Source organism: Strongylocentrotus purpuratus, unplaced genomic scaffold (assembly GCF_000002235.5).
Source record: "Strongylocentrotus purpuratus isolate Spur 01 unplaced genomic scaffold, Spur_5.0 spur5_scaffold_21, whole genome shotgun sequence".
In the NCBI taxonomy this organism is placed as follows: domain Eukaryota; kingdom Metazoa; phylum Echinodermata; class Echinoidea; order Camarodonta; family Strongylocentrotidae; genus Strongylocentrotus; species Strongylocentrotus purpuratus.
Window position 1 is genome coordinate 39,920,551 of NW_022145607.1, and position 24,435 is coordinate 39,944,985.

The 24,435-nt window shown below is 34.7% G+C and overlaps 1 protein-coding gene and 1 long non-coding RNA gene across 2 annotated transcripts; one reads left to right on the plus strand and one right to left on the minus strand.

Annotated features, from left to right (window-relative positions):
• Positions 1-436: 436 nt before the first annotated feature.
• LOC105446683 lies at positions 437-3,310 on the minus strand. The gene is made up of 4 exons (XR_004065865.1): positions 2,996-3,310; positions 1,738-1,834; positions 1,187-1,452; positions 437-828 (listed from the first exon to the last, which is right to left on the minus strand). It is a non-coding gene; the product is annotated as an uncharacterized LOC105446683 (long non-coding RNA).
• An 8,575-nt stretch (positions 3,311-11,885) lies between these two features.
• LOC584266 (3-oxoacyl-[acyl-carrier-protein] reductase FabG) lies at positions 11,886-21,508 on the plus strand. The gene is made up of 9 exons (XM_784132.5): positions 11,886-12,270; positions 13,130-13,263; positions 14,133-14,225; positions 15,523-15,608; positions 17,319-17,412; positions 17,999-18,068; positions 19,233-19,269; positions 20,183-20,246; positions 20,999-21,508. The coding sequence occupies exons 1-9, from the start codon at positions 12,219-12,221 to the stop codon at positions 21,155-21,157; spliced, it is 789 nt and encodes a 262-aa protein (XP_789225.4). The 5' UTR covers positions 11,886-12,218; the 3' UTR covers positions 21,158-21,508.
• The last annotated feature ends 2,927 nt before the right edge of the window (positions 21,509-24,435 follow it).

Here is a 24,435-nt window from a genome sequence, read left to right on the forward strand (position 1 = left end):
TTATCAGCTAAACAATGCATGATAAACATGGAAATATCAATTTGACTAATCAATTTCATTTGTCATCAAACAGATACAATTCAAAACAGCAACATTATATTGTATGATCATTATAGGATAGTTTGAAGTACCAAATACAATTATGATGAGAATGACTATAGAAGTAATAAATTAAAACATTAAATGTGAACTAGTAACATTGTGTTTTGAGAGAAAAACCAATTGTTGAAATGTAACTTATATTCATGTTCTAATGAAGGCATCAACCCCTGTGAATACAAACATTTAAAGAAAATGGATAAACAAATTCTTCAATACAAAGATACAATATGAGGATTCATGGAACTGGAATCGAAAACTCTAATATGCATTACTGATCGAGGTAGGTATACCTGATAAATAGCAGTTCTGAGCTATACATTTGAATATTAAAGATGTTTGCAGGAGTTCATTACAATACTGTAACAGAAAACTGACACCTGTACGACCATTCAGTTAATTGTTTCAGAACTCATGGAAAATGTTACCAGTTTGCTTTAAATCAATTCATTGATTTTATAATCAATCCATTTCATTGTAATTACTAGTACACACAATTACAATTATGAGTGGAGTTTGCTTTATTTATGATATTCAAAATGTTTAAAATCAAACAGTATAAAAAAGAGAGATTGAGGTATTGAAACATTGAAGCATTGCCAAAACGATCAATGTAATTGATTCTAGTTTCTCAAGCATGCCCTTCAACACAAGTCCTTCAAGTTTCTTCACACATAATGTCATCCAAGCGATAGTGGTTGAAGCAGCGAAGATTCTTGATCTAGACTGCTTGAAAGTAAAAGGAAATAAGAGAAAGAAAAATCCTAATAAAAAAAGTCCAAGTCAAAATCAATAAAAAATCATTATCAGAATTTTAATTATGAAAGGGAAACTTTACAGTGCATTATGATTGGGCCAAATTATTATGTGTAGTTTTGGTACCCAATTTTAGAGAGTCTCTTAATAAATTAAATACTTTATGTGGTATCACCTTAGTATTGTAATTTTTTATAAGGATTTAAAAAAAATTAATGCTGACCTCGATAGGACCACTCATTCCCTTAGCTAAGAGACCTAAGCATTAAAAACAATTAAGAATATCTTAAATTTTAACTATTGGGAAACAATCAAGAAGGAAAAAAGATACCTTTTGACTCGCTCACAAGCATAGACATTGGGTCCTCATCAGAATCGCAATCGGAGCCGTCAGGAGACTTTAAGGGTCACCATGCCAAGTCACACATGCAGCTCTGACTGTGTTCGGTGAATTGCTTCAACAGTGTTCGGTGAATTGCTTCAACGGTTTCATACCGCTCCCACTCTTAGGTCACTATGCCGAGTCACATCTGCAGCTCTGTGTTCAGTGAATTATCAAGGACCCATCTTACCAGCCTGTCGGTCCCTGTATCCAATCTAATTTTGTAGAATGAAAGAAATAATTACAAGTTATTTTCTTTCATTTTTTTGCAAGCAGAGGTAAGGAAATGAATCCAATATTATCTTTTGTACATCAAATTAATTAATAGGCATAACTGACCCCAAACAGAAGTTTTCAATTGCCCCTATTACCCCAAAATAGAATTTTCCAATTGCCCCTACCAAACAACAACTACCCCTATGCACATAAGCAGTGAGTGTGCTTTAGTACTTTGCTGCTAAAGTGTGATTTTCTTGAACAGATCATGAAACTATTCTCACCTGGATTTGTGTCTGGCCTGTGGCATTCTTGAAAAGTAGATGTACTTTCCCAGTGCTTCCTTCATATAAGTGCAAATTGTATCTACTGCATCTGAAACTAAGTGAAAGCAAAAACATCATCATAATTTCATTACCACTGAAGTGTAGGTAGTGAGACATGTACATCATATGGTATGGTGCTTGCTTGGAAAATTCTTTAAAACACGAAGTGGAGTTGGGCAACATTTGCTGGTATCAAGAACAATTGTTTAAAATAATTTTTGTATAGGGTGAGGGACCAAGGGTACTAAAGTAAAGTGCTGCCTTTGAATATAACAGACACAGAGTACAGATAACGAGAGAAACTAAGCTAAACATGTGGACATTGTTCCCCAAAAGGTAGACTACTCATGATTACTTCAGTCTCAAAAAAAAAGTATTCCTTTTTCGGATGGTGCCATTTATTCATTTTCAGGGCAGGACCGTATCTAATTTTCAATTTTTAATTAAATGTTCATCCATGTCCTTCTTTGCTTGAAAGGCAAATCATTGAATTCCCTAACACTAACAGTTAACCAGGAGGCTACATCCCAGGTCATCTCAGCTCAGCATGATGATAATTTTCATAACTCCCTTTGCCCTTGGCCATGTTGATGTTGGCCTTGGGCTTGGAGCCCTGAAATTTCTTAAACCCCAGGCACGCGCGCCTTACAAGAAAGGTCTCAGTCTTGTCGAGATCCTGATCTACTCACCTCTAGATTCTAGATTGATGAGTAGTGGCTGACATAAACTGATAATTACAAAATGATGATCTAGAGTAACTAGAGTTCTAGGCTCTAAATTAAATTTATAATTAGCTAAATAGTAAATTACTGAAAAAATAAAAGTAAAACTCTAGTCTCTAGACTAGAGTCTAGATGATCTACTCTCTAACTTTCTGTAAAACTTTGTTCAAATTTATAACTTAAGCAGATATAAAAAGAACCTTATAGCATTAATATTTGGTGTGGACCAAAATAAGAAAGACTCTCCACTTAAGTTATTTAGTCTAGATGCATATTTGTTAAGTCTAAGTTGATCTTTTTAGTTTTGGATCACATGATACTTCACTCCTTTATTCACTTACATGAAAATAAGTATATGGGGCGAAATGTGGAACGGCGGTGTATTTTTCACACATTTCTGTGCTCATGGACATATTTATGGCTTACAAAGAATCAGAATGAATCAAAAGAGCGTACCACATTAATTTACCCTAAAAAAATGTTTAAAAACTCACCTTTTCATGGTCTGTGACTGTTCCAAACTGCGAAATTTTCACTACCGTCACTTCGTGAAAATATTAAAAGCAGGAAAAGAGCAAACGATGTTTTCACGAATTGACGGCTGTTAAGCGCGTACTTGGCCGTCACTTCGTGAAAACAGAAAATCCTTTTGCTATGCATTTTCTTGTTTACGTCATCGTCATAGCGACATAATTAGACATTATTATGATCTGAAATTTTGTGAGGTTCAAGATGTTAGTGAATGATGTCCAAAAATGCAAAAAAATCAAAAGTGAAAATGTATGCGATTTTCCTCACTACCGTCACTTCGTGAAAATTATATTTTCACAAAAAAAAAAAAAAAAAAAAAAAAAAATCGCAAATAAAGTTTGTACCATTTTCTCGACCAGTTTGATTATAAATCTCAAATTATTTCTTTTCCACAATATTCTGTTTTCCTCTTAAATTTCCTTTAGAGACAAAAAAAATTATAAATATAAATAGAGAAAGAGCTAGAAAACACGTACTACCCCCGCCCCACACAACATTTAAACACATAACAAGTACAACTACAACAGTCTACAAAACACACACCGACATAGAACGAACAAACAAACAAAAGAAAAAGAAAAAGAAAAGAAGAGAAAAAATTAAAGCAAGGGTAGAGGAGAGAGGAGGGTTTGGAAGTTGTATATTGAGAAAATGAAAAACAGAAAACATTTATTCTAAACTTTCCAAAGCTTCCCATTTCCTTAAATGAATTGAAAGTGTGTCTCTTTCCAATATTATCCAATAATCTATATTCTATTCAACACTTTTGTTTTTGTTTTCATAGGTTTTTATTCGTTTCTCTCAAAGAAAAATTGTACATTTATAACATTGGATACAAAATAACAAAATAATTTAACATAGGTCTCTATAAATTTACCAATGATCTTTTACATTTACATACAAAAGTTACACCTCTTCATTTTCCTTTGGAGACAAAAAAAATTATATATATAAAAAAAAGAGAAAAAGCTACAAAACACCTACTACCCCCCCCCACCCCACACAACATTTAAAGACATAAAATGTACAACAGTATACAAAACACACACTAACATAGAACGAGCAAAAAACAAACAAAAACAAAACAAAAACAAAAACAAAAACAAAAACAAAAAAGAGGGAAGAGAGGAGGGTCAGGAAGTTGTATATTGAGGAAAAAAAAAACTTAAAACATTTATTCTAAACTTTCCAAGGCTTCCCATTTCCTTAAATGAATTGAAAGTGTGTCTCTTTCCATTGAAAGTTTTTTCTCTTCATTTCTATTTTCCAACAATCTATATTCTATTTCTTTTGCTTTTGGAGGGTTTCCCTTCTCTCTACTGTGGAATATTATATATTTAATCAAAATTAAAATGTGGTTCAATAATTGCTCTGTTTTAAAAGTAGTGTCATCTATTCCTATATGAATTTCTTTCCAGGATAATTTCTTCAAAATTGGTAAATTAAGTCTATCTCCACATTTCCCCCAGACTTCCATTATTGTATTACATTCAAAGAATACATGTTGATAAGTTTCTTCAAAATTTTTGCAAAATGAGCACAAACCATTTTCATGGAACCTGAATCTATGTAAATGATGATTTGTATATAAAATATTATGCAATAATTTGAACTGAAATTCTCGCAGTTTACTACTTAAGGTACACATCCTTGGTTGAACATATATCTTTTCTACTTCTTTTCTTGGAATATTGTAAAGTGTCATTAAATTGCCGCCTGCCGAGTTTGTTTCTACATTCTTTTTAATTTGACTCTTATATACCATTTTTGCAGTTAAATCTTCAAATGTAAACACTTTCTTTGAAAAAATAAATTCTAAACTATAAAGCCAGTGTGAATTGCCTTTCTTAAAGGTTGAACATTCTGTTTCCATTCATAAGGGGCTACTTTATAAATTTGTTTTACTTTATCAATTTCCACTCTGCTCAAACCTATAACATTATAAAATGAGCTTCAGGTTTCAATTCTCCATTTTCTTCACAAATGTGATGAATTCGATATATATTTTTTAAAAACAAAGTTTCCTCAAATAAGGTTTGACCTTCTAGTTGAATACAATTATTATTATACAATATTTCATTCCCTTTGTATCTCTCTTCTGTTTTAACATATTCTTTCATATCTATCCATGCTTTCAGAAGATTCTGATAAAAGGAAGGTAACATAAGTTTCACTGTATCTCTCCAATAATTGCAATAAAATATTAAATTACCTCCTATCGGTCTCATTAAATATTCAAAGTATTGTTTCCATTTGATATCATGAGTTCCTGTTACAAGCCTTTTTATCCACATTATTCTTTGTGCTTTTACAAACAACCTAAAATTCATCATTTTGAGCCCACCCTGCTGATAGTCTAACATCATTGTACTTCTTTTAATTTTATCTTTACCTCTCCACAAAAAATCAAAACATATTACTTCCATTTCTTTGTATACCCACTCTGGAACTGGCATTAGTGATGTTACATATGTCAATTTAGAGTATCCATATACTTTCATCAATTGAATTTTACCCATTAAAGTTAGGTCACGCTGTTTCCACCACGTCAGTAGTTTTTTAATTTTGCTCAATATTTCCTTATAATTCATTTTTTCCTTGATATCTACATGAACTGAAAAATAAACACCTAATATTTTAACAGCATCTACAAGTTTCCCAAACGGAAATGTATTATTAGACACCTGTGGGCCCAGGGGCAGAATATATGTCTTATCCTTGTTAAACTTTAATCCTGATATTTTATAAAAACCTTCTAAAACGTGTTCTATTTCCTTAACTGAACTCATATCTTTGATGAAGAGTGTTATATCATCAGCATATAATACTTGCTTTATTTCTGTATTTCCAAAACAAATTCCTTTTACCAATTGATTATTTCTAATCATATGAGCTAAAATTTCAATGCATAAAATGAACAGGTATGGAGATAATGGGTCTCCTTGTCTAATTCCTCTTTCAACTTTAAAATAACCTGTTGATGCGTTTCCATTCATAACACAACTTTCAGTATTAGTATAAAGTATATTCACCCATTTACAAAACAATGGTCCAAACCCAAATGAATTTAAGACTTTGTATAGAAAACAATGAGAAACAGAGTCGAATGCCTTTTCAAAGTCTAAGGCCATCAAAAAAGCATTTTCCTTATAAAAAGAAGTATGAAAAATCATGTCATCTATTATTCTTATGGCTTCTCCAATGTTTCTATTCTTAACATAGCCAAGTTGATCAGAAGATACAATGTCAGGTAAAATTTCTTGCAATCTCTTTGAAAGTATCTTTGTTAAAATTTTATAATCCACATTTAAAAGAGAAATCGGTCTGTAATTCTTAATAAAGTCTGAATCTTTATCTTTTTTATGTATCAAGGTGATAACTGCTTGTCTCTGAGAGGCTGATAGTTCTCCATGATTAAAGGCTTCATTAAAAGATGCGAGGATTAGATCTCCAATTACTGGCCAAAATTTAAGATAAAACTCTACACTTAAGTCATCATTTCCTGGTGATTTATTTAATTTTATATTTTTTAATATTTCTATACATTCCCTTTCTACTATCTTTTCTTCACCTAAACCCCTTAAGGTCTCGTTCAATTTTGGCATGTTACTAGGGAAAAATTCTAAACCTCCATCTAGTACAACTTCTATTTTTTATACAACTGACTGTAAAACTGTTTTATTCCCTCGACAATTTCTTTTTCCTTAGTAACAATCTTTCCGTTTACGTTTAATTTCTGTATTACACTTTTCTTTCTATTTGCTTCCATGAGCTGTTTAAAAAATGCTGTATTCTTCTCTCCACATTCATACCAAGAGGCCCTTGATCGTATTTTTAAACCTTCATTAATATAGTCATAAAATACTCTTAGTTGTTGTTTCTTAATTTTCAGTTGTTCAAGGATATCTTTATAATGTACATTATTGTTGATTGATAGTAAATTCTCTTCCAAGTCTTCAATTTCTTTTTCTAGTTTTTTTTATTTTTTCCTTCCTTTCCCTTGCCTTTTTCTTTGAAAATTTAGTTGTAAACCTGCGTATTTCCATTTTGATATAGTCCCATAATACTCTCTTGTCTTTTATCTCAGATAACATTTTGTTCTTTAAAGTCTGTATTTCTTCCTTCATCTTTAAAACATAGTCTCTATCATTTACCAAGCTATTATTGAACTTCCAATAACCCCTTTTACCCTGAAATTGTCCAGACGTTCTATCATGCAGAACCAAATTAACAGCTGAATGGTCGGGTGCTAAGGAGGGAATAATGTCACATTTGGATGTTATCTGTTCTAAATTCTCTGATATAATGAAATAATCCAAACGGCTTTGCATAAATGGATTCCCTTGTCTATAAGTATATTGTTTTTTTTCTTTATTTTTATTTCTCCATACATCTCTTAATTTAAATTCATCCATGAATTCTTCTAATTTGCTACTGAATTTTGATTGCTTCTTTGTAACTTGTCCAAAATAATCTAAGTTCTTGTCTCTAATAACATTAAAATCACCTCCAAGAACTACTGGGTTCCCTTCTGAATTGTTTCTATACAACAACTCCCATAAATCCATTAAACATTTTATTTGCTCCCCTTCGTTATTTCCAGTAGGGAAATAAACATTTCCTAGCAACATCTTCTGACCTTGTATATTACATCTAATCAATAAATATCTTCCATTTATGTCTGCACAAGTGTCACTAATTTCAATGTCTAACTTACTATTTATTAATACCAAAACTCCTCTACTGTGGCTTGTATCATGTCTAAAGATACATTTCCCGCCCCACTCCAATTGCCATTTCTTTGTCCTAAACCAATTAAACATTTTTTCTCGTTTGCTTCTATCTCTAATTCCCCTCACGTTTAGTGTGAGATAGTTACATGAAAACAAGTTCCCTTTATTATCCATCTTTTTTGTTGTTGAAATAAACCCTTATCTACATATGAGCTGGGACCCTCTATAAATTCCGACCTTGCAGATAAAGGGATCATCTCTTGGCAAATTAATATTTTTAATGAAACAACTTCACGACCCTCTCCCCTACCAGAAAGGAAACTAAGAAAGAAAAAGAATATGTATAAATACATGAGACTACTACAAATATTCGAGAACCCACATTTGAAAAACAAAAAAAGAAAAGGAAAGAAAAGGAAAAGAACACAAGGAAACATAAGATGACAACATGAAACAGACAAATAACAGAGTTCGCGTGGCGAATCATACATAATGATTAGCCAGACTGCCTTTGCAAACGTTGCATGGCAGTCCCCTCCCCCCTCTCCCCTCTCCCCTAATTTAGCTTTCCTACTTATTTGTCATACAGCCTGCAATTGAAAATTATGCACTGTCTGACCTTTGTTTCTACATTTCCTTGTTAAAAAAAAAACAAAACAAATATCTTCCTGCAAATCTACTACATCATGGTCTTTTTCCATGTAAAGGTTAATCAAACAAAAAGAAAAAAAGGATAAACCACCTTCTATGCTATCTCCATCTCAATTCAAAACTTTTCTATCCTGCCTTCATTGTATAACGCTTACAATTCAAGACTATGCCATATCTCCCCTTCTTTCTACCTCAACAGTTCTCAAAACAAATACCTTACTACAGATCGACTGCATTGTAATTCATTAACATTTGGATTAAAGGTAAAGACCAGTAATGGTCATGCGATTGCATTGTGAAAGAAACGTTGTGGAATCAATCAGAAAAGGTCGATCATCTAGCATCTAGCATCTGCAAGGTTCTGGAATCATCAAAATGATAAGAAATTTGGCTCATTCTTCGTAAAGTTACAAGCACTATACACAGAAAGATGTATATGGGACTACCCTATCTCTCTCACCAGACCATGAGAGAAATAAATTTACCAAATATATGAATTAGTAGGCGGTTTCCCGGCAAATTTTTTATCATCATGTATTAGTCAAAACATATTCTTTCACATGATTGGTAATGAGAGCTTCCATTTCATTTTTTGAAATTGGGGCGTTGCCAATACTGGTCTTTACCTTTAAGGTAGTGTTCTGAAACTGCTGCAAGTAAAATTGCATTGAGAAACTACTTCTCTTTTAACATTTGCAGCAACACAGCAAAAAAACAAACAAAAAAAAACAAAAACAAAATCACTACATCAATAAATATTCCTTCAAATTGCTTCTACAGTATAAATACATTTCCTCTGTGCTGTCTCCATCTCAATTCAACACTATTCTCTCTTGCCTTCATTGTACATACAGCTTGTCATTTCAAACTACCGTGTGCCATATCTCCCTACTTGTACATTCCAGTTAATAAAACCAATGACTTCCTGCATATCAACTGCGATTACATCAATGGTCTTTTTCATATAGGAGTACAACAATAGAAGGGTTAAAACCCCCATGTATAAATTATCATATGTCCAACCCAGCATCTTCCCTCCATTATTATGCCTTTTATCTACTAACCAAAGTACATGTTCCATCTTCCTTTCTGTCAATCTTCTGTCATTAATACTTGGATTAAGACTGTACTCTGAAACTAACCTAAACAAATTTGCATGAAGAAATCCCTTCTCTTTCATATTTGTAATAACATATAAAGAATTCATACTCTCTACCTTTCTTTTTCTGTGCAAGAAACATTTCCACTCTCAACTTTACAGAAGGAATAATCTACTTATAATATTTCTTCAAAATAGCTCCTCTATTACATTTCCTCTGTGCTATCTCAATCTCCATTCAAAACTTTTCTATCCTGCCTTCATTGTATAACGCTTGCAATTCAAGACTATGCCATATCCCACCCTTCTTTCTACATTCAACAGTTCACAAAAGAATTACCTTACTACAGATCGACTGCATTGTAACTCATTAACATTTGGATTTAGGCAGTGTTCTGAAACTGCTGTAAGTAAAATTGCTTCGAGAAACTGCTTCTCTTTTAACATTTGTAACAACACAGCAAAAAAAAAAAAAAAAAAAAAAAAAAAAAAAAAAAAAAAAAACCTTCAACAGTTCTCAAAACAAATACCTTACTACAGTCGTACAGATCGACTACATTGTAACTCATTAACATTTGGATTAAGGTAGTGTTCCGAAACTGCTGCAAGTAAAATTGCTTCCAGAAACTACTTCTTTTTTAACATTTGCAACAACACAGCATAGCAAAAAAAAAAAAAAAAAAAAAAAAGCTTCATTGTACATACAGCTTGCCATTTCAAACTATCGTATGCCATATCTTACCTCCTTGTACATTCCAGTTAATAAAACCAATAACTTCCTGCATATCAACTGCGATTACCTCAATGGTCTTTTTCATGTAGGAGTACAACAATAGAAGGGTTAAAACCCCCATGTATAAATTATCGTATGTCCAACCCAGCATCTTCCCTCCATTATAATGCCTTTTTATCTACTAACCAAAGTACATGTTCCATCTTCCTTTCTGTCAATCTTCTGTCATTAACACTTGGATTAAGACTGTACTCTGAAACTAACCTAAACAAATTTGCATGAAGAAATCCCTTCTCTTTCATATTTGTAATAACAGATAAAGAATTAATACTCTCTACCTCTCCTTTTCTGTACAAGAAACTTCTCCACCCTCAACTTTACTGAAGGAAATAATCTACATATAATATTTCTTCAAAATAGCTCCTCTATTACATTTCCTCTGTGCCGCTATCTCAATCTCCATTCAAAACTTTTCTATCCTGCCTTCATTGTATAACTCTTGCAATTCAAGACTATGCCATTATTGACATATCTCACTCTTCTTTCTTCATTCAGCAGTTCTCAAAACACATACCTTACTACAGATCGACTGCATTGTAACTCATTAACATTTGGATTAAGGCAGTGTTCTGAAACTGCTGTAAGTAAAATTGAGAAACTACTTCTCTTTTAACATTTGCAACATCACAGCAAAAAAAAAAATATCACTTAATAATATTTCTTCCAAGTTGCTTCTACAGTGTAAATACATTTCCTCTGTGCTATCTCCATCTCAATTCAACACTATTCTCTCTTGCCTTCATTGTACATACAGTGTACAGCTTGCCATTTCTAACTACCGTGTGCCATATCTCACCTCGTTGTACATTCCAATGAGTTCCTGCATATTAAACTGCGATTGCATCGCGCCATGACAGTCATGTAGCGGTACAACAATAGAAGGGTTAAAACCCCCGTGTATAAATTATCATATGTCCAACCCAGCATCTTCCCACCATTATTATGCCTTTTTATCCACTAACCAAAGTACATGTTCCATCTTCCTTTCTGTCAATCTTCTGTCATTAACACTTGGATTAAGACTGTACTCTGAAACTAAACTGCCTTCATTGTATAACGCTTGCAATTCAAGACTATGCCATATCTCACTCTTCTTTCTACATTCAACAGTTCACAAAACAAATACCTTACTACATAGTACAGATCGACTGCATTGTAACTCATTCAACACTATTCTATCCTGCCTTGATTGTACATACTGCATGTCATCTTAAGTTCACAATACAAAACAGCCTACGGTAATAACAAAATTCCTTATCTCAATACAACCTGTTCTATTTGTACAGCTTGCATTTCCAACTATGCACAATCTCACCTCCTCCTACCTACCCCAGTTCACAAAACTCCTTTTCTTATATCATATGAATGGACCAGCAACCGGCAACCTTTCTTTAAGATGTCTTCAAGAATTCCAATAAAACATAATAAACAATAAGGGATAGAGCAACGTCGATCTGGCGCTGCTCGATCAGTGGCTGCCGGGCTCACGATCAATTGGGCAAAAAGAATTTCCGTTTCGGTTTAATAAAATTTGGAGTGGACTATTAGGCTATTATTATTATTATTATTAAAACAGATGCCATCCCCTTAAAAAGATTTGCTTTTGTTGTCAATCTAAGTATTATGCATATGATATGAACATTTTTAGCCTGTCCACTGTAATAGTCGAAATATGTCGTTTACAGGAATTTTATTCTCTCTCTCTCCCGGAGTCATTCGCATTTCTATCTTCATCATGCTTCCTGTTACTCTCAACATCTTGAACCTACTTTGAATTTCACTAGTTATAAAAGGAGGAGTTTCTGACACAGTGTCCGTATGCGTTATCGATATCAGTTTGGCTGCTAACTTTGGCTGCTAGCTTCCGCTTAGTATCCCTGCAGCAACACATCTACACCGCTATCAGTATCATGTCGGGAGGTAAAGTGTCAATGCTTGCAGGAAAAGTTGCTATCATCACAGGTATGCCACTACATTTAAAAAAAAAAAATTTGTGAAAATTAATGATGTTATGTGACCAGAACCTTTTGATGACTTCATATGCAATAAAAACTGGTACTAATGTGACTTTTTACGCTTTCGAAAAGCCCCTGCCGCAGAGGTAGATTACACCCTCAAACCAACCCATCTTGGCGGCCTAGCCTAGGGAATAACGCCGGTCACGTTAGCTCAGCTCAGCCAGTCCGCAACCGGTGCGATTATAAATAGATGTAGGTCTAGGCCTAGACCTAGATCTAGGCTATACGAAATGAGCAAAATGCACCCGTATAAAACTCAACGATTATTTTCATGTGATGGGACGTATGATATTATAATTCTCCTTTTGAAAGAAGAGAAGAAGATGCAAATTCTTTTCTGGGCGCTTGTTCAGAAACCTATCCAAAATTTTACCTGTAACTAGGGCGTGGAGATACCCTACTAAACCATACCAAAAATGAAGTAAATATTCATTAAATGTCCAAATAAAGATCATGAGTTAAAATTTGTTATGTTTATTACCTGTTTCGTGTCAATTTTCTTGTTATTTTTGGAGTATTTTTCGGATAAACGTTGATATTAGTAGATCTATAGACTACACTTTTTCACAGGTTTCACGGCAAACCGCTGCATAATAATTAATACAAGTGCATACCGATGGTGGGTTGAATTGCGGGCGGGCGCGCACCTGTGTGAAGTTATCTACCGTAATGTCTCAGATCCTCATTACATTAGATAACTTCACACAGGCCCGCACCCGGCGCCATCCACCATCCATCCACTTGGTACTACCCTGGATTGGATTTAAGTTCTTTGATCCATTTTTGTTGTACATACTGTACAGGGGCCAGCTCAGGAATAGGGGCAGCAACTAGCATCCTCTTTTCTCATCTCGGAGCGAGGCTGGTGCTTGCCGGTAGAAAGGAGGCCAATTTGATGAGGACGAAGGACTCTTGTATGCAGACAGGAAATGAAGAGGTACTAATGAAGAGTGGATGCGATTTTATTATTATTAAATGTAATATTACATATAATTTCATTTTACACACATTTTAATGATTTTGTTCAGGGTTTTGGCTTGAGTTGTTTCATGGTAATAATTCTTACTTCACGAATGAAGTGCTCATGTGTAGATCCGTCATCATGTACATGTATGATGCTCATGGCGGTATTGCCTTGGCAAATACAATATGCAACTTTCACTCAAACTGAGAACACACAAAACATAACAATCAAACATTTTTAATTTTCAGGTCAGTACACATTGAATACTAGTACCAAGTTAAGTGTAAATTAACAAGGTAAAAAGCAAAGGGGAATTGCAGTTTTTATGAACTTGTTCTGAGTAATTGCTTAAAGCTCATCTGCACTAGTTTGGCTAGGAGGGATAAGACCTCCCTACAGGGTCACTGACATGTGGTTATCCCATCAAATCAGCTCTCAGTTATAGAAAAAGGGGACCATGGGGGACAAATTGGCACCAATTAGGCATTGTCTGCTATATAGAGGGCTCAAGGGAAACCCAAGGGAAACAAAAAGTGGTCTTTGTAGACAGGTTCCTTAAGTACATGTTTCAATGAGAAACCATTTTCAAGGGAGACAACAAATGTGCTTGTTGTAGACAAATGTTCTTTGTAGACAAATGTTCTTTGTAGACAGGTGGTCACTAAAGCAGGTTTGACTGTACCTATAAGTACTGCGGTGGGGCTTTAAAAGAGCTACAAAATGTACATGTAGTTGATGAAGCCTGCCAAATAGAAAATGGATTGAATGTTCCAGTCCTGCTAGTCAAAAGGTTAATGAGTGTGTATTTCTTTTCTTGTTTGTTTCCTGTCTTGATTATTGAGGCTCTTACCGTCACAGGAGAGTTACGAGATGGCTCGTATAGAAAGCATCTTGTGGAGCAAGCGATGGAGGAGTACGGAAAGCTAGATATCTTGGTAAGATAATTACTTTTTTGAATAATTATTACTATTATTATTTATTTGACCAATCGGAAAACATACAGTGAGTATAACAATCAACAATCAGATAATACAACCAGATTTCATAATACATGCAAAAAAGTTTTAGGAAAGTAGAAAGGAGAGAGAGAAGGATACAATCTGCTGGTCAGGGGAGACAAAAGCAATTGAAATTACTATTACTCGAAAGCATGTCACCCCCACTCTATTTAGAGTACAGTATATTTAGCATAAAATTTGATAGATCTAAGGTACAATATTTGCTATTTGGCCATTTAATGTTTTCTTATGTTTTGTAATTTCCATTCGCAATTTGCTTCATTTGATGAACATTTTGATTTGTCTTGGACTACAGTATGTAAATGTGAAAAATGCAAATAATTGTTGCCTATTTGAGGTGACAGGGCAGATACATTATGACCTTCAAAAATTGTGAAGTGTCGTGGGTGACGTGAATACTTTTGGTGATTTGATCCATGTATTTGCTCCAGCAAGACTTGCTCTGGGCTTTATTTCTTCACACACATACCTGTAGGGTTAGGATCAGGTTTGCAATTGTGCTTTAGGTTAGCTTAATACATGTAGTTCAAGGTTAGGTATAACGTTGGGTCTGTGGTTGAAGTTAAGAATTTGATTAGTGTAAGAAAATAACATGCAGCAATAGACCGGTTTACTATCATGTTAAAATTTTATGCATAATTTTCAAACAAAGATTGTTCTTGACAACCTGAAAGCTTGCCTGATGCTTGCCCGACATGGCAACAAGTAATATATACCTAGAATGGATTCCAAGTATTATCATTCATTAATAACAGGTTAAATGAATAACTTGTCACTATATGTCCCCACTCCCCAGGGGGGTGTTTCGTAAAGCTGTTCGTACAGTTATGCATGACTTTACGAAAGACTTAAATATGAAAAGCCAAATAGGATGCTCAATTATTATTAATTGCATCCACTAAAAGTGAACTGTGCAGATGTAGATTAACATTCTTATTATAACAAACATTTGTAATGCAAAGTATATTTTTTTGCCATATTTAAATTGAGGTTATTAGAAATATAGACACACTTTGTTAAAACATCAGGAAAAACTTTGGGCATCCTATCTGGCACTTCATATACAAGTCGTTAGTAAAGTCATGCGTAACTTTACGAACAGCTTTATGAAACACCCCCCAGGAATGATACATCCATATATTTGAATACTGGTATGTTAGTAAATCTGTCTATTGTCAACCTAAAAACTCATTTTGACCTCTTATCTCCTTAGGTCAACAATGCTGGCGTCATATCTCTGGGATCAATAGAAAACAGCAGTTTGGAGGACTATGACACCATGATGGATGTCAATGTTCGGTATGTTTTCTATAGCCTCTACCCCGACAACAGACACACAAACAATTACAGAGGTTTGCACAAACACTAAGATCAACTTTAAAGGTTAAGACCAGTTATGGTCGTGCGATTGCATTGTGAAAGAAACGTCGTGGAATCGATCAGAAATGGTTGACCATCTAGCATATAAGTATTGGTTTGTACTGCAAGGTTCTGGAATCATCAAAATGATAAGAAATTTGGCCCAGTCTTGATGAAGTTACAAGCACTGTACACTGAAAGATGTATATGGGACTATCCCCACATGTGCGCGACACGTGCGTTGCATCTATCGGTCCAAATAGATATAATAATTTACCAAATATATCAATTAGTAGCCGGTTTCTCTGCAAAATTTGTATGATCACGTATTAGTCAAAAAATATTCTTTCACATGATTGGTAATAAGAGCTTCCATTTCATTTTTTGAGAGAGGGGCATTTCCAAAACTAGTCTTTACCTTTAATTTGGACTTAAATATCGCAGGCCATTCATTCCACTGTTTGCTCTCACCATCTACTGGCATTGGTCTCTGAAGGGATGTACAAATCGTGGTCACAAATCTAGAGAATTTACATTTTACATATATTATCTAAAGATCATAATGGTAAGAGCAAACAAAGGCACGAATGGCCAGTCATAGTTAAGTCCAACTTAAAGTTGATCTTAGTCTTTGTGAAACTCCCCCCAGTACTCTCAATAGCCATGAATCAGTAGTTGTGGAGTCTGTCTGGCGGCCTAATTCCCAGTTTGTCTAATGCCTATTTTGTGTACTATCCATATGGGTTGATAATCATTTAGGCATAAATAATAATCATCAAATGATTATAGAACTTTCTGGATGGTAGACAAAATGGGCATTAGGCTAACTGGGAATTAGACCGACTGGAAATTAGAACAAATGAGCAACAGACCAAAAGGTGAGAAGACTTATTGGAGATAAGACCAAATGGAAATTAGACCAAATGGCTATAAGCCTGAATGGTCATTAGATGTAATGAGACCATGTGGATAGTAGACTGGCAGAGTGTAGACCATATGGGAATAGACAAATGCGGTAATAGATGAACTGATTGTAGACCAAATACTATTCACCAGAAATATAAGCCTAGATTTAAGTGAAAACTAGTATCTCATTTCTGACTAGACTCTCAAAAACCACTGTAATGTTGTGCATGTGACAACAGAGTAAATGGTGATTTCTCTGAATAGAATGTTACCAATGTAATAGTCAAGTTGTTTGTACTGGAGTAAACATCACAGTGTTGTTACATAGCATAATATATATATATCTTGGAATCTCTAGTTTCAGAAAAATACATGGAAATATGAGTTCTGGAAATGTATGGTATGCTTTTAAGCATTACGTAATATTCTTTGGATTTGATTGCTGTGCAGTGTAAAACTACCATTTGATCTTAGAACTCTTCTGGGATTTGCTGTTGTGTAAAAGTGACATTTCTTATAACTGATATTCATGATTTATCAGATCTCTTTTTAAGTTTTCCAGATCTCTGTTTGGGCTTTCTAGATTGAGCTAAATTGATCACTGCTCCTTAGTATTATTTTAATTAGTTTTGCATTACAATAAAGCCAGCTGTAACTTTATCCCATTGGTTCAATAAATTTTTAAATGTAACATTTATGTGGCACTTAACAGTAATTTTTGTAAACACAATATTGTCTTTGCAGGTCTGTTTTCCATCTGACGTCATTAGCAGTACCACATCTCATTGAAACAAAAGGAAACATAGTCAATGTATCCAGTGTCAACGGCCTTCGAGCAGTAAGTTAATTGTAATGATAAAAACAATAATTAGATCAATGTTTATAGCGCAGCTACTGTTTTATAAATACACTGTGATGAAAACAAAACTTCTAACAGTACTACTTTACAGAAACACAATTAATAAATAACTATTTGAGAGCTCCTGAAGGTAAATGGGTACCCGATAGGAAAAAAAAAAATCCTTGAATGCTTGATCATCTTTTCATGATAGCTCGGCTAAAGCAGGGTTGATGAGATAGTTGCAGGGCCGGCCCTCAGGGAGGAGAGTGCTTATACTGGTGAGGCTACCCTGGGTAAACAAGAAATATTGCTATCATTATCATTACGGTATTATAGATAGGGAAGCACACCATCCCTATCTCATTTTTACTTTGTTGGGGCACTTTTAAAAGCTCTATACTGCTTCACCACTGAATGGACCATGAGTGTGGTTGATGTTCAACCAGAGGGTCAAAAATTGAAATATTAGGTGGCGCAAATAGGAAACCAACTCTTTGATAATTTATTCAGATTTAATTCATTGAAAAGAGCATTTTCTTGATAAATCTGGTGATCCTTTTCATTTGTTTATTTTTTGTCTCAGTTTGCAGGAGTTTTGAGTTATTGTATGTCTAAGGCTGCTTTGGATCACTTCACAAGGTGTACTGCACTGGGTGAGTACATTTACATGTAGATAAACAAAAACAATATACTTCAAGATGATGGTAAACTTTACTTACACGATCAAATGAATATTGTCATAGTGCTTGTTGTCTTTTGAATTGCATATCTACCCTCTCTCTATCTCTTCCTCTTCTGCCCCCTCCTCTAAATGCTCTCTCTCTCTCTATACCTCTCTCTTCTCTCACCCATTTCTAACTATTATCTCCATTCTCCCTCTTTCTGTCAGTTTGTCTCTGTCCAATTTCTCTGTACCTGTCTGTCTGTCCCTGTCTCTTAGTCTATCTGTCTCTCTCACTGTCTCCTTCTTTCAATCACTCTTGTTCCATTGTATTTCCTTCGACATTTCCCTCCTTTCACTATATATTCTTATCTATGGCCCAATAATCCCTCTAGTTTGCAATGCAGTTGACTTTCACACATCCAATCCTTCTTGCAAACAGAATAAAAAGGCTGTACACTACCTTGAAGATGATGTTGTCAATTACTAGACTAGGACCAGTCCATTACGAGGATTCATCAATAACTAGACTAGGACCAGTCCATTACGAGGACTCATCAATTACTAGACTAGGACCAGTCCATTACGAGGACTCATCAATTACTAGACTAGGACCAGTCCATTACGAGGACTCATCAATTACTAGACTTGGACCAGTCCATTATGAGGACTCATCAATTACTAGACTAGGACCAGTCCATTACAAGGACTCATCAATTACTAGACTAGGACCAGTCCATTACGAGGACTCATCAATTACTAGACTAGGACCAGTCCATTATGAGGACTCATCAATTACTAGACTAAGACCAGTCCATTACGAGGACTCATCAATTACTAGACTAGGACCAGTCCATTACGAGGACTCATCAATTACTAGACTAGGACCAGTCCATTATGAGGACTCATCAATTACTAGACTAGGACCAGTCCATTACGAGGACTCATCAATTACTAGACTAGGACCAGTCCATTACGAGGACTCATCAATTACTAGACTAGGACCAGTCCATTACGAGGACTCATCAACTACTAGGACTGGTCAACACTTGGGATGCAATTGTAACTTCAAACTTGAAATAAAATGAACTATTTCTCTCAAAGCAGTCATTAATACTATAATGTAACTAAATGTTTTTCACTTTCCATGTTACAGAGCTGGCTCCCAAAGGAGTGAGGGTGAATTCTGTGAAGTAAGTATCTTAAACTTTGTCATTAAAACGGTGAAACATAATTGTTATAAATGCAGCAAGGAGCAAAATTATTACCTCTAGCTTTTGTTTTGCTTTGATGGCTTTCTTCTATTGGTCAAATCTATTGTTGCAATAAAGATATACTTATACTGTCTACCTCAATCTGAATGGGATTGGCATTAGATATAGTCTATGGGTAATGTATTTTGTACACGTCCAGAAGAATTGCTTTAAGTGACTCTGTAACATTGAATCAGATTCTGAAACAAATCCCTGGATTTAGCTCATGCTGCAATCATAATTATAAACCTTTAGGTCAGTCAGGCACCCCATGACTTTTACAAGCCAATCCCCTGTCTGATTATCAAGATATTTTTTATTGGAAATCGAAATTTAAAAATTTGTTTTCCTAACGGTTTTTATAACACTAAAGTCTATTGGAGAAAATGAGTATGGTAAAACCGGTCACTCAAAGATTTTTACTCTTTTGATGCACTTCACGATCATTTTATAGCGCAATTTGTTTAGGGCTTCAATATTACACCATATCACAGACACTGATAACACGTAGGGCCATGCATCTAAGATTTACATTGTTAAACGATGCCTTTAAAGATACTTTTGCACTTGACATATGGGACTGTTCTCCAGATTTATACATTATGACCATAGTGCCAATGGAGGAATTCCCTATACCTACTATATCTTCCAAAAATATAAACTTCTTTACCGGTACGCTTTTTTCTCCCCAGCTATTTCTTCTTCTAGTAAAAGTCATTTCCTAGGAAAGGTAACTTCCCTTTAAAGTATGATACAGGTGTATTTATGTAAACAAACAATTCTAGAATATTTGTAGATGGTAAAGCATTCTGCATATATATATGAAACATTTTTTTCTTCTTCATATCTGTAGCCCTGGCGTAACAATAACCGAGTTGCAGAAGAGAGGGGGCCTGAGTGATGAGGCTTATGCAAATGTAAGTGAACAAAAAAAATTGAATTTAATTTTTGTTTTAAACCACACTAAAAAATAGTTAATCATGTATTATTCAACTGTTCAATATATTAGTCAACTTTTTTTTTCCTCTTTAATAAAATCATCTTTATTCAATATTGCTTTCGACTTTGCAAAACATATCAGAACATATACCATGTGTATACATAATATAACCAATAGAATCAACAACAAGAATATAGCTGATTATATACAGGACATTTTTTTTTTTTTTTTAAAGCAACAAAATGTTTTTCCACCTATTATCAAATAATACAAATTTGTTATTTTTAACATAAATGTATTGTTCAAGAGAACAATATTACCTTAACATGCATTTAAAAGAATTTAGTGATAGTACGCTATTTTAGATTTGTTAGAAAATATAGAGTATTTGGGATATAAGATAATAAAATTAAATTGAACTCTAACATTTCCATAAAATCCAAATAAGAAACTAATTTTATTAAAAGTAACTTTATCCTCTAAAATGAAATGTTGGACATCCGTCCAACATTTCAAACATAGTCAACATTTTTACCAATTCTTTTCATTATGTCACTTTAATTTTGAGTGTCATCTTTATCTTATGCAATTCAGCTTATAGCTATGATACACATTGTCTAATAAACTGATTTTTAATTGAAATGAATTTTATTTTTATAAAGCAATTCCATATAAAAAAATAAAATAAAAATAAAACACTTGTAAATTATTTTCTATCATCAAATGAAGTTTTTGGAGAGAAGTAAGATGACACATGCCCTTGGTCGACCAGGAGAAGCCAGTGAAATAGCAGAGAGCATTGCCTTCCTTGCCTCGGATGCGTCTTCATTCATAACGGGAGCCACCTTACCAGTAGATGGCGGCAGGCATGCTATGTGCCCAAGATAAGATCTAGCGTGATAGGCGGGTGGGTGCAAGGGGAATGGTTTCAAGTAATTTAATCAGAATTAGAAAGGCATTAACACCATTTTTGGATATGGAAATGTATTAATACCACCTTTCTCTAGTTCGTACTTGACCTCTTGACCTCTTGAAATTGAATGCAAGGTGTATCAGTACCGGTATGTGATTGGTTGAAATCAAGTTGCATTGAATTCGAGTTGGGTTTATGCACAGGATGCCAGCTGTTCTCTTTTATGTGGATATATTTAAAGACTTCTTTTTATTGAAGCATATTGTGACATCATGGGCTAATGATTGCAGGGCATATTATCCGATTGATTTTAACAAGAAAGAAAATGGTGAAATGTCGACAACTCTGATAATGCCCTCTTAGTACTGTTAATATGGACTTTAAGATTTACACGACGAGAACGTGCACCGCCACGTGTCACATCCTTTTAAGGTAATGTGACATCCTTTTAAGGCACTGCCGGGCACGGCCCAGTGCCTTAACACAATGCCACACGCGGCAGTCCACGCTCTCTTCATGTAAATCTAAAAGTCCCTAATATTATTTGACTACTATTCTACATGTACTACTAATCATAGGAACTTTACCCATTCTGGTTCTCAATGAAAGAAATCATTTGATGGTGCAAGCTGCTAACATGTGATGTATTCAGTGCTAATGAGGTTCCAATGCAGCTGCTTTCTTAGAGACTTCAATGCTTTAAAAAATACACTATTCCTTCAAGCCTAATAATAAGATCAAGATTTTTCCTTTGTTAATATTGGCCATAACCTATCAACGTAGATTGAATTTAGGATGGTGTGCTACTCATCATAGCAAGAGATTTCTTAAAGGGCTGGATTCTCAAGCCTTTCTTCTTCAAATTGGCAATCCATTGTTGTTGGTGTTGTTGTTTATTTCAACACTTTTTCAATAAGAAATCACGTAAATGCATGTGAGAAGGATATACACTGACAGAAATGATATCATGAGGCTGAAAATTTGCCAGTTTGAATGGGTGATCTGTATTTTTAACTTTTGAATGTGTTGCTCATTCAGATGCCTACTTATCCTCGTTAATTGTTAGATTAGTAGTTAATAGTTTTTAAACAAGCCAACCAAAAAAGGTCCTTTTTTTAATATATTCCAAATATGCCTTAAAGATGAAGTTGAGTTCTGGTCATGCGATTGCATTGTGAAAGAAACGGTGTGGAATCGACCAGAAAAGGTTGATCATCTAGCATATAAGAATTTGTGTGTATTGCAAGGTTCTGGAATCATCAAAATGATAAAAAATTTGGCCAGGTCTTGGTAAAGTTACAAACACTGTACACAGAAAGATGTATATGGGACTACACGAACACGTGGCGTAATAATCTATCTCTGGATTTGTACGATGTTACATGACAGATTTAGAATATGAAGGCATTTGAAGAGCCATGCTTTTCAGGGAACATGTCTTATCTAATGTTCTTCCACACTTGCATAATAAGAATAATAACGTTCACAAATTATTTTTCACCTCTTCCCAGAACTCAACCTTCTCTTTAAAAAAAGTAGGATATTCTACTGACACTACAGGTACTTCAGATTAACATTTACTGCCATCTGCTGCTTACAGTGTCCCTAATGCATCACCAACTGCATGACGCATGTGATGATACTTGGGTGCAGGAACTGGAAAACGCTCTATGTACGATTTCACAGAAACGTTACAGCACTGGTAGCGATGCCAGTGAATACCCTGCCTGTAGGTGGGGGGGGGGGGGATGTGTTGGAGGTATAACAGGAAAGAGGATGTCACCCCCACCCCTCCCCCTCTCTCTCTCTTACCAAATCTCATGCATGTTTTCTTTAAGAAAACTAAAATTAAACGACATCAGATAACTAACCGGTGTCCTGAATGTCAGTGATATAGTTTTTAGATTGGATCAATTTGATTATCACCTGTTTGAACAGAATAATCAAAGTTGGTCATTTCCTGCTATTCATTCTGAAAGTCTTATCTTTGTAAATGGGAAGTAAAACATCCTTTTATCTTTCCAGTAGCTAGTTTTATTCATTGAAATTGTACATACATGTACTTAATTCATCATGTATTATGCTATTAAAAATCTGTAATACTTGCAATGTTTAATCTTGTCTAATCATGTTTAGTACAATAGATCTATTTTGATTAAAGTACAATATGTGATAAAGTAGCAATGATTTTGTATGACCATTTTGTTGACTTATCAGTTTGCATGAATTTATCATTATAGCATGTTATGGCTACCACACATCTTAAAGCCCCACTACACACACTTATAGCTACTTGCCCCCTCTATATAGCAAAAAATGCCTAATTGGTGACCAGTGGTCCCCCATGGTCCCTTTTTTCTTATGTTAGTTGATGTCCTAACCACCTGTCAGTGACCATGCAGGGAGGTCTAATCCCTCCTGGCCAAACTAGTGCGTTAGGGCTTGAAGACCCAAATGCAACTTGATTATTGAAGAAATTTCAAATAGGATTAGATTTTCAATTTCAATTTTGTTTAGATAGCTTATGCCTGGACTCATATTACTATTAATATCACAATCACAAGGCATTTCGAGCCTTCTAGTCGGTGCAAAGCCAAACGGCTGGAAAGTTCCATCTAGATATAAGATGCATAATAGTCTGCTTAAACTAGCATGCTGTTCCGAGAGAGATATTCCTGTGATCTATCAGGAACTTGGTTTAAACTTTATGTTGTTAGAACTATGTATCTACCAGTAATCCTCTTGCAATATCTTTCAGAATCAAGTCATAATCTAATTGAAAGGTGTGGTGGCCCCTGTGGGTGAAACGGTGAAAAGATGAAGAAAAACAAATTGGCTTGAAATATTAAAGCTATTTGCACTAGTTTGGCTAGAAGGGATTATACCTTCCTGCATGGACACTGACCGGTGGTTATCTCATCAAATCAGCTCTCAAATAACATAAGAAAAAGAGGATCATGGGGGACCAACTGCTTAGGAATTGTTTGCTATATAGAGGGCGCAAGTAGCTATAAGTAGTACAGTGGGGATTTAAAGGCCGGCTGTACTAGTTTGGCCAGGAGGGATTAGACCACGCAGCGTGGTCAATGACGGGTGGATATCTCATTTACTCAGCTCTCAAATAACATAAGATAAAGAGTATCATGGGGAACCAATGGTCACCGATTAGACATTGCTTTCTATATAGAGGGCGCGAGTAGCTACAAGTAGGACAGTTGGGCTTAAAGTATAGTGGTAAAATATAAGATAAAGA